This window comes from Crotalus tigris, unplaced genomic scaffold (assembly GCF_016545835.1).
Source record: "Crotalus tigris isolate CLP2741 ecotype Arizona unplaced genomic scaffold, ASM1654583v1 scf7180000024281.4978605, whole genome shotgun sequence".
NCBI classification, from domain to species: domain Eukaryota; kingdom Metazoa; phylum Chordata; class Lepidosauria; order Squamata; family Viperidae; genus Crotalus; species Crotalus tigris.
In genome coordinates, this window is record NW_024100453.1 from 3875853 (window position 1) to 3894498 (window position 18646).

At 38.3% G+C, this 18646-nt stretch overlaps 1 protein-coding gene across 5 annotated transcripts in view; it reads left to right on the forward strand.

Annotated features, from left to right (window-relative positions):
* Window positions 1–18646, forward strand: part of NCOA6 (nuclear receptor coactivator 6) — a 51293-nt gene that overhangs the window by 16561 nt on the left and 16086 nt on the right. For all 5 annotated transcript variants that reach the window (XM_039323641.1, XM_039323638.1, XM_039323639.1 and 2 more), the window contains 8 exons: window positions 3978–4113; window positions 4506–4789; window positions 5835–5990; window positions 6824–6946; window positions 7976–8104; window positions 9198–10058; window positions 13568–13714; window positions 14141–15260. In XM_039323641.1, coding sequence (XP_039179575.1) covers window positions 4555–4789; window positions 5835–5990; window positions 6824–6946; window positions 7976–8104; window positions 9198–10058; window positions 13568–13714; window positions 14141–15260 — 2771 coding nt within the window. In that variant the 5' untranslated portion in view covers window positions 3978–4113; window positions 4506–4554. The remainder of the gene's footprint in view (window positions 1–3977; window positions 4114–4505; window positions 4790–5834; window positions 5991–6823; window positions 6947–7975; window positions 8105–9197; window positions 10059–13567; window positions 13715–14140; window positions 15261–18646) is intronic.

The window sequence follows — 18646 nt, forward strand, 5'->3', positions numbered from 1 at the left end:
GGACCCGCATGTCAGTGAAGGCAGAGACAAGAGGAAGATCTTAGTGCACCCATCAAAGAAGTTTGATAGGAGAAGCAGCCAAGACTTCCGGAGACAGGGATCCTGTCCAGGGAGCCCCTGGGAATGGAGGCAGCCCTTTCGGTCAGGGCAATCCTGGCACTGGCCCAGAGGCTCGCGATCCTTCTACCCGAGACAGGATCGACCCCAGGATCGCCAAAGCACAGGAGCCAGAGGCCAGTTCCAGTCCAGACGTCCATATAGGGGATCGGGAGGCAGATCCTTTAAGCGCACCAAGTGACGCCAAACGGGACACTCCCATCGGGGGTCGGTTAGGAAATTTCATCGAGGTCTGGGAGCAGACCACTACCGACGCCTGGGTCTTGGAGACGATCAGACATGGTCTGACCTTAGACTTTTGTTCTCCCCCACCAAACCGGTTCATCAGATGTCCCATCTCCAGAAAGGCACACAAGGCAAGGTTGTTAACTTTGGCCATAGCTCACCTCCTGTCAATTCAAGCCATAGAGAGGGTACCAAAGGGAGAGGAAGGAAGAGGATTCTATTCCATCCTTTTCGTTATCCCGAAGTCATTAGGAGGATGGAGAGCAATATTGGACCTGAAGGGCCTGAATTATTACATAAAATACAGGAGGTTCAAGATGCACTCCTTGAAATCCATCCTAGCCAGCGTCAGGGAAGACGATCTACTATCCTCAATAGACCTGACAGAGGCGTACCTACACATTCCCATTCATCCCAGTTACCGGAAATTCCTCAGATTTACCTACGCGGGGCGACATTACCAATACAGGGCCCTACCCTTCGGGCTATCCTCAGCGCCAAGGGTATTTACCAAGATCCTAGCTGTAATAGCGGCCCATCTCAGGATGATGCCGGTTCGCGTACAGTTTTATCTGGACGACATCTTGATCCAGTCCAGATCTCAGGAACAAGCAAAGACAGATCTCAAGACCACAATCCGAACCCTACAGGGGCATGGATTCTCGGTCAATCTGGCCAAGAGTCATCTCACTCCCTCAAGGAGACTGCAACACCTAGGCGCAGTAATAGACTCGTCACAGTGCAGGGTATACCTTTCCCAGGAACGACGAATCAGCATATCCAAGCTAATTCACCAAACTCAGAGAATCAGGAGAGTGCCCTTGATACAGCTCTCGAAACTCCTGGGAAAGATGATATCTTGCATGGGCATTATACCATGGGCAAGGCTCCACTCGAGGGAGTTGCAGTGGTTCCTCCTACCCTACCAGAGGAGGAATCTCAGCACCTCCAACAGGAAGGTCTTGGTACCAGCACAGGTGATGAGATCACTGAAATGGTGGATATCTCCCAAGATACTCAAGGGGAGCGTATTCAAAGAGCCGGACAGGGTCACGCTCACGACAGACGCGAGCCTGTTCGGATGGGGAGCCCACTTGGGAACCCAGATAGCACAGGGCCAGTGGGACCAGAAGGACCTTTCACACAGTATCAATTGGCTAGAGCTCCGGCCCATCCACCTGGCTCTACGTCATTTCTCATACCTAGTAACAAGGAGGCACGTCCTCGTGTTAACAGACAATGTAGCAGCCAAGGCCCATGTAAACAAGAAAGGGGGAACGCGATCAGTGGAACTAATGAAGGAGGCATTAGCTCTGGCTCGGTGGGCAGAAACCAATGTGAGTTCTATCAGAGCAGAACACATCTCGGGGGAGGCAAACACCCAGACAGACTCCCTGAGCAGAGCCAAGGTGGACCAGTCGGAATGGCGCCTGGATCTGGCTCTGTTCGAGGAGATCTCCCGGAGATTCGGACAACCGCATCTGGACCTATTTGCCAATCACAAGAACACTCAACTTCCCAGGTTCTTCTCCAGATTCCCGTCTCCGGGGTCGGAGGGAACGGATGCCCTCAGGTGTCGGTGGCCGGCGCATCTCCTGTACGCCTTTCCACCGTTGCCCTTGATACTGGAGACCATACGCAAGCTGATCCTGGAAAGCGCAGAGATAGTCTGCGTTGCCCCGCATTGGCCACGGCGCCCGTGGTTTGCCGACCTCGTGGACCTTTCGATATCACCCCCGTGGAGGATTCCCCCGGACAGAGTAACACTCAGCCAGGGCAAGTTCGTACACCCAGACCCCCAGTGGCTACAACTAGCCACCTGGCATTTGAGCGGCAAAGTTTAGCCAAGCAATCTTACTCGGCAGGGGTGATATCGATCATACAAGCGTCACGACGAGCGTCCACGAACAGGATTTACGAGGCTACATGGAAAGGCTTTTGCAGGTAGTGCGTCTCTCTGCACCTAGATCCAGCTGCAGCATCTATCCCCAACATTCTAGATTATCTCCTGGAGGGTCTTAATAAGGGCCTATCAGTCAACACTATTCGCAGACAGATATCGGCTCTCTCAATTGTACTCTCCTGCGACAACTTAACATCCCTAGCGCAACATCCAGTGATTAGCGCCTTTTTAAAAGGGGCGACCAACACAAAGCCTCCAGTCATACACAGGTACCCGTCTTGGAACTTGCCTAAAGTCCTTCTAGCCTTGACATCAGCACCCTTTGAGCCTCTTGAATCATGTTCCCTTCATCACCTATCGCTGAAGGTAGCCTTCCTTGTTGCAATTAGTTCAGCAAGGAGAATTTCAGAACTAGCGGCACTGTCAGTAAGAAAGGATCTGTGTACCTTCTTCAAGGACAAGGTCGTTCTTAGGCCAGATCCGGCCTTCATTCCGAAAGTAAACAGCGTCTTTCACAGATCTCAGGAACTGACCCTTCCTGATTTCTGCCCAAAACCCAAACATAGGCTAGAGCATAGATGGCACAAGCTGGACGTGCGTAGAGCGCTGTGTTTCTACGTGAAACGCACTTCGGCCTTCCGCAAGACGGAAGCATTATTTGTTTCCTTTCAACCATCAACTATGGGAAAGAAGGTGTCTTCTTCCACCATAGGTAGGTGGATCAGGGCCTGCATAGCCCAAGCCTACGTTTCGCAGGGACTGCCAGTACCCGCACATGTGACTGCGCATTCAACACGGAGCGCAGCAACATCTGCGGCATGGCTAACACAAGCGCCGGTGGAAGAAATTTGCAAGGCAGCAACTTGGTCTTCACCGTCCGTCTTCATTCGGCATTACCGTTTAGACTCCCTTGCCGCAGCAGATGCCGCCTTTGGTAGAAGAGTGCTACAGCAAGTCGTGTCTGTTCAGAATTCGGTAGCCTAGACATTCCCTCCCAAGGGGACATGAGGGCTTTGGTATGTCCCATCCATTGGACTCTACAGCCATCCTGCTGGAGAAGGGGCGTTGTCTTACCTGAACGCCTTTTCTCAGCAGGATGATGTAGAGTCCAAGCCCACCCAGGGGTTAGGTCTAGGCAGGTATATAAGAAAGAGCTGCAATATCAATTCCAACAAAGTTTCTCGGCTAAGTCAAAACTGGGGTCACGCCCAAAGGAAGGGGTGTGGCCAAAGTTTTTACCCAGTCTGCCGGGCAGGAAGGCTGTCATAGAACCCATCCATTGGACTCTACATCATCCTGCTGAGAAAAGGCGTTCAGGTAAGACAACGCCCCTTTGCAAGCAAACAACCAAGCTCAGAGAGCACCTACGACCCCACAGTTCAACCCTGAGCTACATGTATTCTCTTTTGTTGCCATTCAACATTTCTCAGGTCTTAACTTCAAATCAAGAAATCTTTGCTAGTTTAATAATCTTTGCTTCCTGGAGTTCATCCCATACCAAGAGAGTTTTCTTTGCACTTGGAGATTCAAGGAACGGTCTAGATATAGTTTATCAATTAAACTTTAATTCAAATAAAATTTAGGAACTGACGTGTATGCTCCTTCCAGAAATGTATCTTTAATTCTCTATTTGGTTTAACAATAAAATCTTTAGAAAAATTATGCATGTGCTTTACTGGGAATGACATTGATTCAGAATTGAGAAGATAATTTTAATGGGATACATTTATAGGTTTGCCCCGGTAAAGAACAAAGAAGATTGGATTCCCATAATATGTTCTAGCAAATCAGCAACCTATATGCTGCTATGGCTCAAATGTTATGGACCTCTTTAAGTTCTCATCAAGCTTCTGATGCAAGATCTTCTGGTAGGCAATTTTTTTCTAATTAACATGTTTAATATTATAAATAATATTCATCTCTCTGATTAATAAAAATACTTGACTTTAATATTACAGGGGCCAGGGGGTTGCAATTAAAAGAGCTGTTTTGCACTGAAATTTAAAATGTTTTTGCAAATCCTTTTACTATGTATTCAATGGTTTGCATGCTATATAGTGATTGGATAAAGCTATTTTTGTAAAGTCAGCATCAGCAAATGAATAATTAATTTGGAGAACTTTTTAATTCCAGTCTTAACTTATAGATAAATAACATGAATACAATAATTTGTTATATTTAAACATGTAAAAACTAAATATTAACCAAAATAACACGCATTTCTATATATGTTAAACAATATATTTCCTTTTTTTCATAGATTCTCCTTAGTACCTGATTAATTTCCAGCGCAGGGATCTTATATTACCATGGTTTGGGGTGACATATCCAATTTAAAAGATAATTACAGTTTATTGTGCTCCTCAGTCATGAAGGAATTGAAAGTGGATCTTGATTCTGTACAGAAAGAAGCTGATACAAAACCTAACAGCCCTTCTGATGATTCTATAATCTTCGTAGCTTTTAAGGGCAATATAGATGACGATGACTTCAAGCAGAAATTGGGAGTCATTTTGGACAATGTTCCTGGCCTTTTACGCATGGGTACTTCATTTTTTTTTATAATTTCAATTTTTATATTGGTTTTTTATATGTAAAACTAATGTATATTTAGAGTTCAGGTTGCTGTAGAAAATTAGACTTCATTGGAATATTTTTTTGGTAAAACAATACTATATTGTAACAATTGGGAAGATCAGAAGTATAATTACTATTAACCATTTTAAAAAAATATATACTTTGTGTTTACTAGCCTATGTGTTTACTGCTGTGAAAAGCAATTACACATTTTATTTGCTATGGGAGGCATCAATTATTTTTTCTCTTTTTTAGACCTGAAAACAGATAATGTTTCATTAATGATTTCTCTTATTTCATTCCTTTTTATTTGAAACAAACAATATATGTTATATTTGAAGTATACACAAAATCCATCTATATGTAGGATCTTGTATAATAACAATCATGTTAAGCAATCAGTATTTCTGCCTCCAAATAGATTCATTTTATTAAGAAAGCTATTCTTGTTTTGCAGGAAACACTCTGGCACATTCAAAAATCATTCATGAAATGAAATCATAATTTTATATAAACTAATACTTTGTTGACACCAGGATTTTTTAGAAATCAAATGTAATAAATATATGTGATATATCATATGCAAGCTCATACAACCTATTAAGATTCATTAAATATAATACTGGTATAAATATCTTCTGCCAATTAAATACGAATCTTGGAGTCAAACTTCCATAATTTTTGTGCTTCAAATAGAGCAAGTTATTGAGACTGGTTCTACCAAAGTTTTTTCCTTTCTGATAATATAGGTAGATTCTTATGAAGATGGCAGCTATCCTTAGTTTGAGAGTTAACTACAGTAATTTTATGTTTAGTTAAATTGTTTCTTTTATAAACTAGCCTGGAGTTGCTGAGGTAGTTTCTCAGCCTGTTGTTAATAATCGTTTTTATAAAAAAAATCTACTTTGGTATCAAACAATGAACAAAAGTGAATAAAGCTTACCAGCTTCTAATCTCATGTATGTTGGATTGCAAATCTTCTAGTCTGTTTTCTTTTTTATTCTGTAACAAGAATCTACCAAGTTAAAACTGAAAAAAGTGGAGCCCTGGAACAGTGTACGTGTTACTTTTAATATTCCTCGTGAAGCAGCTGAGAGGCTACGAATGCTAGCTCAGAACAACAACCAACAACTTCGTGACTTGGGAATTCTGTCTGTTCAAATTGAAGGTAATTGCAACTACTTTGTGGCTGGGTTTGAACCATATAAAGTAATGCAGCTATTTTTTAATTCCTTTTAATAGTTTTTTTTAATAATTTGATCAAAACAGTAGGACTAAATAATCTTTTGGGATGAGCTACACTCTCCAAGTTCATTTCTTTACCCACATCTTTGTTATTAGTGTGATTAATGTGAATGCTAGCTATGAAACATGACAGGACAGCTCCATGTCATTTTTAGGAGAAATTACCTAACAGGTAAAATGAACATGACTCATTAAACTGTTGTCTTGAGAACAGGAATAGGAAATGTAATGCTGTAGTAACCTTGCTTTCTGTGACAGCTTTCTCTCCCTACGCTATATATCCTTTTCCATCTCAGTCATCATTTGAGTAACTCTGGGAATAAACATTTAGCAATTGTTTTTAGAAGTGATAAGAGTATCAATGCTTAAAGATCCAATTATGCATGCATAGAACTTATATATAGCTTTTAGCACAATGCCATTGTTAATAGAATGAAATTTGTACACAATTTGCCCTCCTTGCGTGATACATGAATTATTGGGCAGACCAATTCATTACTGAAAGAAAGGAAAAATGATGTTTTCCCTTCAATTATTTGAATGGAGAAGCATCTCTAGGAAGTTTGCCTCTGCAGCAGAATATCTGCACATAACAGTTAAAAGAATTGATTACAGACCTAAAGTGAATTTCTCCAGCTAATTGTTTCAAATTCATATTCTTTTAACTTGCATATAAGATTTTTGAACTTCTAAAAAAGCTGCTTTTTAAACTTACTGCCACAAGCCACATTTATAGTCTCTAACTATTGCTCCTAGGTGAAGGTGCCATCAATTTATCATTAACTCAAAACAAAAGTCAAGATTTAAGGATCAATGGGCCTGTTGGACAAGGCAACTCAGTACGGATGGAGACAGGATTTCCTATGCCAGGAAGTCAAGGCAAGTTTAGTTTTTAAAATTTAGATAATATTCCAGGAAATTTGCAAATACCATATCTTATTTTACAACTCCAGACTATTTCTGCTTGATATTTCCTTTAAAATTGAAATTGGAAGCACAATCAAATGCACTTGGGTAAGTCAGATATGGATGTCAACTGTGAAATAAACATTTGATATAAATAAACTGATGCAAGTTTATTTCTGTAATCAAGCACAGCTTGATTACAGAAGAAAGTATAAGGAAGGAGTAAAAATCTGGATTTTAGCTTCTCTAAAAGAAATACAGGAAAAGATCCCTTCATAAAAAATGTATAGGAGAGAGAGAGATGTCCTTTGAAATGTTTAAATCCTATAGGTCTTAAATTACATTAGGAAACATATGGACCATTGGTAGGAGCAGAAGCACATATAATGTTGATAACGCAAGTATTTCATAATTCTGTTCATTGTAAATGAAGAATATTCATAGATCATTACATAGGTGAAGATGTATACAGTATTATTGCTGGCAAAAATCAACTTACTACATTATGAACAAAAGAGATATGGACTTGTTCTTTCTTCGTTGACATTCAGCAATTAAGCTGAAATATACTAGAAAACAGGAAAATCGTACACTAATGGTAGAATGTGGTATTTATGTTTGTGATATACAGTATTTCCCTGTGCATGATCTAACAAATAGATATAATTGTGGAACTGCTTGGGTGTTCTTTTTCTATTTTTGTTTACTTCAGTCAGAGATGTCCAACCCACGGACCGCATGTGGTATTGCACAGCTAGTAATGCAACATCACAAGATTATTATTTTACCATGATGTAATTTATATACATTAACTATATTGTATATCTTATATGTGGCCCAAGACAATTCCTCTTCACTCATGCGGCTCAGGCAAGCCAAAAGGTTGGACATACATATTTAGATTCAGTAAGGAATGAGTTTAAGCTATATTTCAGTAACTAAACATCTCAGTGCTTTTAAGATGTTTATAATTTGATATTTTAATGTAATATACATTTATAGGTTTAATTCGAATAAATAATCCTGCATCTGTGATGATGCAACAGAGTGGGAGTATAGCATCCTCTGTGATGACAAATACAGCTACCACAGAACTGCATCCCAGAACATCTCATCCAGCATCTCAGTCAGGTAATTAATTTAACCCCTGCGAATTCTAAATGCTGCTGTTTTCCATATTGGTGAATATCTCCATGAGAAAAAAATATGTGTTTAATCGTTTTCCTGTTTGTATTAATTTAGAATTATTTTGCATGTATAGAGAAGCAATTTTGTTTGAGCAATAGAGCCCGAATGAATTTTTCCAACTGTGTTATCCTATTACAACAACCTCATGCTATTCAAACTACTGCTTGATATTCAGAAATGCCATGGTAGATGATTTAATAGAATGGGTGGAAGAAAAGCTCATTTCCTGAGCAAAATTCCATTCTGGAACCAAGTTAGAAAAAATACAGAAGTAGCAAACTCAGTAATCAGAAAGCTCACACACATTCTTTAAAAAAGAACATCAGAGATTCTTAGCTTGAGAAGAGGGGGATATGATCAAGATGTAAAATCATGCATGCATGGAGAAAAGAAACATTTCTTCCTGTGTCAAAACATTGATCAGAAGTTATAGAATGAATTGATTGGAATGGACAAAAGAAAGATTTCTACATACAGCAATCTTAGGATAGATTAATAGAAGATATGTCTATGAAGACTATTAATTTTTAGACTCAATATTAACTTTTGAGTTGGAGATAATATGCCTTCAATTATTAGTTGCAATGGAGTAAAAGCAAAAGAAACATGTCTCTCCTTGCTATTTGGGAGCACCCCAGAGTATCTAATTGGCTATTGTGAAAAACAAAATTTGGATTAAAATTGGTCTTGGTCTTGGGCTGTTCTTATGTTCTTCCCAAATGCAGTGTTCTACATCTGCTGTCATCTCTAGATAACATTGCTAGAAATGATGGGTCCAACAATTTGGAAGAAACATTTTATGAGTAGAGTGAGCATCTGCTTTTGAATTTTCAAATATTTGTATACATTTTATATCATTGCTAACCTCTGATCTCATAAAATTTGAGTGAAAAATTACTGAAGAATGCTACTGTAAAGCCAATTTATATAAAAGAAGATGGACTTTGCTTGTTCTTCTGAATAATCATTGGGATATACATTTGTTCTGCTGCTACTAGTTACCAATGAATTTCCTTTTTTATTTTTATTTTCATAGATACAGCAGATCCACTTTTATCAAGCCTTACTATCCAACAGCAGAACCATCCATCTGGCTCTGTGGTGCCTCAGCTCCATTCTGTACAATCAGTTCCTGTGAATAGGCAAATAAATCCAGGCAATTTTCAGCAGATGCAAGCTCAGCAGCAGATTCAGCCACAGCAACAACTGCATCCACGCCCTCCTCCTCCTCCTCCACAACAACAACAACAACAACAACAACAACAACAACAGGGCATTCGACCTTCATTTACAAACCCAGCTCAAGTTACAGTTCCTCCTCCTGGTTGGAACCAGGTACCCTCTGGAACAGCTCAACTTCCTCCATCCCAAGGAACAATAGGTGCTTTGACAGTTAACCAGGGTTGGAAAAAGACCCCTTTGCCTGGGCAAATGCAGCAGCAAATCCAAACCAGACCCTCATTAGCAACAGTACAAACACCTGCTCACCCTCCACCCCCATATCCCTTTGGAAGCCAACAAGCTTCTCAACCACATCCAAACTTTTCTCAGATGAACAACTCTGCTCAATTTACTGCCCCTCAAATGAAGAATCTTCAGGGAGGACCCTCACGGGTTCCTACTCCACTACAACAGTCCCACCTGTCCAGCAAGTCTCCTGCATCCTCTCCCTCATCTTTTCAGCAGGGTTCTCCTGCCTCTTCACCAACAGTTAATCAAGCACAGCAGCAGATGGGACCAAGGCCCCCCCAAGCTAATACTCTCCCCCAGGGATTCCAACAATCTGTAAATTCTCCTGGTCGTAACCCTATGGTACAGCAGGGAAATGTACCTTCTAATTTCATGGTGATGCAGCAGCAAAATCAGGGTCCCCAGGGTCTGCATCCTGGGCTTGGTGGTAAGTTACATATTTAGGAAAAATGTTTGTGTATTTTTATAGTAAATTTATATGTTGTAACTTCATCTGAATCATCATAAAGCATTATATATGAGATAATAAATGCCAGAATATACCTGTAGAAGTTGTTTTGCATCTGCACAACAGATAGATAATGGATTTAAAATGATCTTTACCCCAAAGAAAAATTACATGAATTGTGATTGAACTGCGCAGATGTTTAGTCTTGTGCTTGGAGAAAAGGGTACTTTTGTTTTTAATCATGGTTTTATGGCGTGTTGTGAACTACCTAGACCCATTATATGAGGCCATATAAATTCTGTAAAGACACACCCCTGAAAAGATACAAACTGCTGAATACTGTGCAATGTCTAATTCCCATGCCTTATTAACTTAAGAGTAGCCAATTCCAGCTGAAAGTAGTGCTGGACATTTTTTTTCTCACAACTAATGTGCATCTGTGTTTGAGGAAAACAAGATATATATATATAATACAATCCCACCTATCCAGTGTTAGGCATTTGGGCTAAAATTAAGAATCCTTTCAGAAATAGAAGTGTTAATAGTTGATCAATTAGCAGAATGGAATATAAATGAACAGAAGAGAAATCCAAATCAATATTTGGTGTGTGGTAACCCTTTGCCTTCAAAATAGCATCAATTCTTACACTTGCACAAACTCAGAGATTTTGTAGGATTAGAAGCAGGTGTATGATACATTATACATTATACAAAGCAGGCGCTAATGATAATTTCGTATGTAGGTTGAAACACAGTCAGTAACTGAAACAAACAGCTGTTTGGCAGGCTTCAAACTGGGTGAGGAATAACCAAACTGTTACTAAGATGAGGTTGTGGAAGAGAGTTTCATGTCACAGGTCATCCATCATGACAATACTGAGCACAGGGCTAAGACATAAGGTAGGATACTGCATTAGCAAGGTCTCTCCAGGCAAAGACTTCAAAGCAGACTGGGATTTCAAGATGTGCTGTTCAAGCTCTTTTGAAATAGCACAAAGAAACGGACAACGTTGAGGACCGTAGATGCAGTAGTTGGCCAACTTAATGCAGCAGATTAAAGACACATCATGCTTACCTCCCTTTGACATCAGAAGATATCCAGCAGTGCTATCAGCACAAGTAGCAGAAACCAGTGTGACCCAGGTACACCTATCTACTGTCCAGAGGTGTCTGGCCAGAAGTGGTCTTCATAGAAGAAGACCAAAAACCATACTTCTGATGTGAAAACAAGGCTAAGTGACTCAACTATGCATGAAAACATAGGAATTGGGGTGTAGAAAAATGGCAGGACGTGCTCGGGACTGATGTCAAAGTTTGAAATATTTGGCTGTAGCAGGAGGCAATTTGTTCACCAAAGGACTGGAGAGTGGTACAATAATGAGTGCCTGCAGGCAACACTGAAGCATGGTGAAGGTTCCTTGCACGTTTGGGGCTGCATTTCTGCAAATGGAGTTGGAGATTTGGTCAACAATGTCTTTCATGCTGAGAAATAAAGGCAGATACTTATCCATCATGCCATACCATCAGGAAGGTGTGTGATTGGCCAAAAATTTATTCTGCAGCAAGACATGGCCCAAACATACAGCCAATGTCATTGCGAACTATCTTCAGCATACAGAAGAAGAAGTCCTGTAACTAATAGTTTGGCCCCTGCAGAGCCCTGATCTCAACATCGTTTAGTCTGTTGGGTATTGTATGAAGAGACAGAAGGATTTGAGGCAGCCTACATCCACAGAAGATCTGTGGTTACTCCTCCAAGATGTTTGGAACAGCCTTGAAGGAACCTTGCTGGATTTCTTCAAAAACTGTGCAAGTGTACCTAGAAGAATTGATATTATTTTGAAGGCAAAGGTTGGTCACACCAAATATTGATTTGTTTTGGATTTCACTTGTGTTCATTTACTTTCCATTTTGTTAATTGACAAAAATAAACTATAATACTTCTATTTCTGAAAGCATTCTTAATTTACAGCATTTTTGCACAACTGCCTACATTTGCATAGTACTGTATACGTGCGTGTGCGTCTGTACACACTATGCATGCTAATCAGAACCTGTGCCAAAAAAGATGCAGGATTAGGACAAAAATTATATGAATCATATAAATTAATATTAATTGAATTAAATACTTATTAAAATTAATTTCCTGTAAAACAACCTGTTGCATAATTAATAGAATATCTACATACATGCATCCAATTTGTCTCATTTGCATTTCACAATGGACTTTATATGCATTTTTTTAGAGCTCTTTATTTTTGAAAAGAAAAGAGCATCTGTTTCGTGAATGTGGGTCTTTGCTACTTTAAAGTAAATTATTTTGAGAAAAAAACTAGTTTTCCTTAACTACTTCTTGATTGTGTGCCATCGAGTTGGTGTCAACCTTTACTGGCCACATAGATAGATTTTCTTCATAGCCATCTGTTATGTATATTCCACAGCTTGACCTGATTGACACAAAAGTGTTTCTGTAATGAAGTACATACTGACTTTTTTATATTTTTTGACTTTTTCAATTATCTACTGTGCCTCAGTAATAACATCAGATGTTCCTTGGTCTTTTTAAAAGCCAGCTTGAATATCTGGCATCTCCTTTTCCATTTAGGGCTCTGATTTGTTTTGGACGATTTTAGGCATTATTTTGCTGGCATGTGAAATTTGGAATGTTGTATGATAATTTAGACACTCTGCTAAGTCTCCTCCTTTTTTTGGAATTGGAATGTAGTTTGAACTCTTCCAAACTGTTGACCACTGTGTGCTTTGCTGACATAATTTAATTAGAATCATGTCTGATTCTTTCATCAATTCTTGTCACCTTCCAATTAGAGTGCTGGTTTAATTATCTTCTAGTATTAGAAGTTGTTGTAAGTAGGGAATATTTTCTGTACTTAAGACTGGAACCCTTTCTGTGTTCAGAGATATTTTAGAAGAATTTTTTTATTTTGCATCATTCCAGCCTCTTCACACATGTTGTGTAATACTACATATCGCTTTTTCTAATATCTCTCTAAAACTCTTTTCTGTCTGAGATTTTGGTTTTTCTGGGCTTTGGCTTCTCTTCTAAGAAAAGCTACCCTGTAACTAAGTACCATAGAAGTCTGATTTTCATTCCTACCAGATCCCTGGCCACTTTTTATAATTTTCCAGGGGACAAGATCCCACATCTTTTTAAGCTTTTTACATGTATTATATATGACACAATACTTTGTGCCTTACATATAATATATAAATAATATATAAATGTTATATTTTCTAGTGAGATTGTGATAATTCACATTCTTTCTGTATATCTTAATATGTGGAACCCACTACCTAGTTCCTCTTTCAGTATTAAAAGCAATTAATATTACTTGTTAAATTTTTAGTCATATATTGTTTTTCGTAAGTTACCTTCCAGATCCCTTTCCATTCTTTTTCTTCTCTTAGTACTAGAATATATTGGTTAATATTAATAAAAATCTTCAAATGAACATTTTTTTTCTGTCCAGGAATGCCCAAACGTCTTCCAACTGGCTTTACTACAGGGCAAGCAAATCAAAGTTTCATGCAAAGTCAGGTGCCTTCTGCAACACCAGGCACACCTGCAAATGGTGGCACAACCCAACTGCAAGCAACTCAAAGTGTGCAGCACACAGGTCTGTTATATTTTGTTGGATTACTTATTTGTTTTTCTAGAGCGTGGCAGCTACTGTAATGGAGATGTAGTTTTGGCTATGATTGTCTGTGACTAACAGCCATTTATAGTTGAAAACAAAACAACATTTTGTATTATATAATGTATAACTATCAACTTATAAAGTAAAGGAGATAAATGCAAAGAAATAATTGATTTCAGAAATTTTAGCATTCTGTTATTTGGTTTTCCCCAGTCGACCAATCTGTTGCATTTGAAAGCTGCATATTTTCATTTTGTGTTATTAGCACAAATATTAGTAAAAAATAAATATTAGAAGTCTATTTTATTTCAACCTTCCTACTATATATTTCAGATCTTGATTGTATTGAGTTATTGTTTTTTAAGTTATATGCATTTGTATTAATTCAGTTTAAATATTTTTAAGGTGGTCAAGGAAATGGTCCTCCCCAGAATCAATTACAAGTTCAGCATGGTCCATCAAACATGATGCAGACCAATTTAATTGGACTTCATGGGAATGTAAACAGTCAACAGACAAATACTAATGGAGTTCCACAGGTTAATATAAGCAACATGCAGGGACAACCTCCACAAGGACCACAATCTCAGTTAATGGGGATGCACCAACAAATAATATCCTCTCAAGGACAGATGGTTAACATACAGCCTCAGGGGTCTCTAAATCCTCAAAATCAGATGATACTTTCTAGAGCTCAACTCATGCCACAGGGCCAGATGATGGTAGCTTCTCAAAATCAAAATCATGGTCCATCACAGCAAAAGATGACTCCACCCAAACAAATGATTCCCCAACAAGGCCAACAAATGATGGGTGCACATAATCAGATTATGGGACCTCAAGGTCAGGTGCTGCTGCAGCAAAATTCAGTGATGGAGCAGATGATGACCAATCAAATGCAAGGAAATAAACAGCCCTTCAATCCTCAAAGCCAGTCTAATGTTATGACGGGGCCAGCTCAGATGATGAGAGGACCAACTCCCAATTTACAGGGAAATATGGTGCAGTTCACAGGGCAGATGATGACTCAACAGAGCTCTGTAAATAGTAATCCTTCTCAGGTAATGGGGATTCAGGGACAAGTTTTGAGACCTACAGGACCTGTCCCTCATATGTCTCAACAGCTGGGTGATAACACCACTACAGCCAACAATGATGTGAATTTGACACAAATGCTACCTGAAGTTTCTATGCAACAAGGAAACATAGTACCTCCGCACTTGCAAGGGATGCAGGGAAACAGCAACACACCAGGAAACCAATTTGCTGGACATGGAATGCCTTTCAATGCCCCTTTTAGTGGAACCCAAAATGGGAATCAGATTTCCTGTGCACAAAATCCAGGTTTTCCTGTCAACAAAGATGTCACATTAACAAGTCCATTGTTGGTAAACTTGCTACAGAGTGATATATCTGCAGGACATTTTGGTGTGAACAACAAACAGAATAATCAAAATGCCAATAAACCGAAGAAGAAAAAGCCTCCAAGAAAGAAGAAAAATAATCAGCAAGCAGAACAAATTAAGTAGGTTTAAGATTTTTGTTTCCTACATAAAGTTTATTTCTCAGTTGAACATAGTATTCAGTTTGGGCTGTTTTAAGAATTTTTAAATATCAAAGCAATAACAGTTTTGTGATAAACATATTTAAGGATTGAAGAAATAATAATAATAATTCCAGAGGCAAATTGATATAAGAGTGATTCAGAAGCAATCACAGAAAGGAATGCTAACAAAAGTATTAAGTTATCATCCAAAATTAATACATGTTTTTATTTCAAACATCTTCATTACTCAGGATTTCAGTTCAGTATTTCAGACAATAAGAGAAGATAATTGAACCTAATAATGGAGATACTTTATTTCTATAGGATTATAACTATAAACATTTAAATCAAAATGCACTCACCAATATTAGATTGCAGCTATTCAGTGTTCTTTTTTAATTTTGCCTCAATATTTCATTATCATTATTATGACCCCCATCAAAATATTTAAAAATAAGAGTAGTTTATAAACTAAAGTAAAACTACAGAAAATAGGAGTGAAAACATTATGCAGTTCTGCAAACAAGTCAGTCCTCTGGAGGGGTAGAATAGATATTTGCATTAATATCTTCCTAATTAATAATGAATTTTCTTTTTGATCTGAAAAAAAGCTGGTAGGCCAAGTCAAGCTAACTAAACACAGCATTGTGGCATTAAAGTGGAATAACTGCATAATGATACATATAGGAATTTTGATGGGACAAGTAATAGTTTGCTTGTATATTAGTGTTTTGGGATTAGAGTAACAGAAATAGGTAAACATTTTCTTTTTATATTTTCTGCCAATTTACATTGAGTAATAGATTTATTCTCTCTTGATTAATAATTTACTATGTTCATTTAAGATTTACCATACAAAAATTGTTCTTATCCACATATATTGACTGTATCCAAAGCGTTAGTTTGGATCTAGTTGGCACAGCAGTTGTATTGTATATAATTCCCTCATATCGTACAATGCAAATTTCCAACTATATATGGACAAATGGAATTAAATTTGAGGCAGAGTTTAGACAAATTGGCTGATTTCCTACAAGTTTAATTTTCTAAAGAAGGGGAAATGTGTTTAGGCAAATCATAGATATCGTTATATACCTGTTAATATGTTGGCCACCCACAATTTTATGTGTGCAAACCTGAAAGGCCATTCTGCTGACTTGGTTACACCATTATCTATATGAAATTCCTGGGCCTGCTCATTGCTCTATACTTTTTGAAGACTTAGTATATCATACTATAATGATTCACTTCAAAGATCTCTGTGTGGAAAGAAATATTGGCTGTTATTATCTGAATAAAAACTTGCAGAAAAACTGGGGAAATGTTTGTTGAAAGAAGATAGAAAATAAAAATTGAAAATATAATTAGAAAAAAGTTAGATTGGTAACTAATAGTTTTTTTAAAAGAATTATTGGAAAAATTGATTATGCAATTTTGATATGAAAGGCTATTGTATTTTTTATAAGTAATGTGTTGGTTGATTTCTTTTAATGGGAAGAATTGTAAAAAGCAGTCCTTAGAGGCAGCAATTCTTAATCTTTTTGTCCCATGGTTACGTTTGAGAATCTGGTGAAACATACTGTACCCTTCTCAGGAAAATGTTTAAATGTATAAAAGAAAATACATAGATACAAATTGTATCAGAAAAGGAACCAGTTATGCTTCGATACAGTCTTTTTCCTTTGTTCCCCCAAAACCTCCAGAGTCAATTTATGAAATATGGAGAAAGGTTAGGAAGTTAGGGACAACAGATTGAGACTGAAAAAGACATGGCAAAACTGAGTGGCTTTGGGTGCACGGAGCTTCAGGATTCATGTGTTTGTCATCTTTAGTTTTGGATGGGGTTGCACTACCCTATTCCGACCCAATTCGCAACATGGGGGTTCTTCTGGACTCACTTCTTCTGCTCAAATAGCAGGTGACACGCGTGACCGGGAGAGTTTTAGCACAGCTCCAGTTTATGCACCAGTTGCGGCTTTCCTGGATCATGACTCTCCGTGCTCAGTTACTCAAGCCATTGTCATCTTTCACCTGGACTACTGCAGTGCTCTCTCATGGGAATACCCTTGAAGTCCATTCAGAAGCTTTATCTGCTGCAAATGTAGCAGTGAGAGCAGTCTTTGAGCCCCAGAGGATGACACATATTACCCCTTTTCTCTTCAAACTTTACTTGCTACTGGGCTGCTTCCAAATGCAGTTCAAGATGTTGTATATGACTTTTAAAGCCTTTTATTTCCTAGGTCCAGGCTATCTGATGAATCGTCTCATCCCGCTTGTACCAGCAGAGAAGGCTTATTTTGGATCTTCGACTAGCGGGATCCAGAAAAAGAGCCTTCTCTGCTGCAGCACTTGCCCTTTGGAACATCTTACTTTCTAAGATGAGATCAATCCCCACCCTCCTATCTTTCTGCAAGAGTCTGAAGATGTGGCTCTGCCAGTTGGCCTGGGGATTAAATGAGAAGTTCCACATTGGAGCTGGCTGCTAGATTGATGGCAGATTCCACCTCCCCCCACCCCTTGTTCTCTGCCCTCTACCCATCCATCTTTTTGGTTATCATTTTGATGTATTTATTCTCGTTGTGTTCCTCTGTCATTGTTTTCTTTATTGTTTTATTATTTTACTTCTGTTCTATTTACGTTTTCATTTTTCTTCTTTTTTATTGTAAGTGCCTAGAGTAGCCCTATGATGAGATAGGCAGCAAATAAATTTAACAAACAAGCAAATAAATAAGCATTCTTCTAGTGGAAAAGCACCAGCAATCCTATGCCTATATGGGCTAATTATACACTTTGAAGTACTGATTACAGTAAGAAGAAGGAAACAATTCAAGGCACAGTCCGATATACATTTATTCAAAAATGCCATTAAACTCAATTGGTTTACTGCATAGAATTGTAGATTTTAATCTAGTGTAATACACACAGAGGCATCAGAGTAGTTCTTCAGGTTCCTCAGTAAAATATCTTTATACTTAACAATTTGTGCTGTTCAATGAGCCTTTTTAAATGAGAGTTTTAGTGATTAAATAACAAAATGATTTCAGCCAGGATTTAGCCAGTCACAGTTGTTAACTTGATGGTGTTATTTTGGAGTAATTTAAGTTTTAGAACATGTTTCACAGATAGTCCCTCATATAATGCATTGCAGTCATCCATCCAATAATTCATAAAAAATGAATAACTACTATTAAATTATATGTTCAAAAAGATTATAGTTATTATATCAAGTCTTCTACTCACTAACATCTCTCATATCTCTAGAAATTTTCATGAACTCAAGAGCATACCCAGACTTCATACCTGATTTTTAAAGGGAAATTTAATGCCATATTAATCTAAACACTATTCCAGGGCATTTATCAACA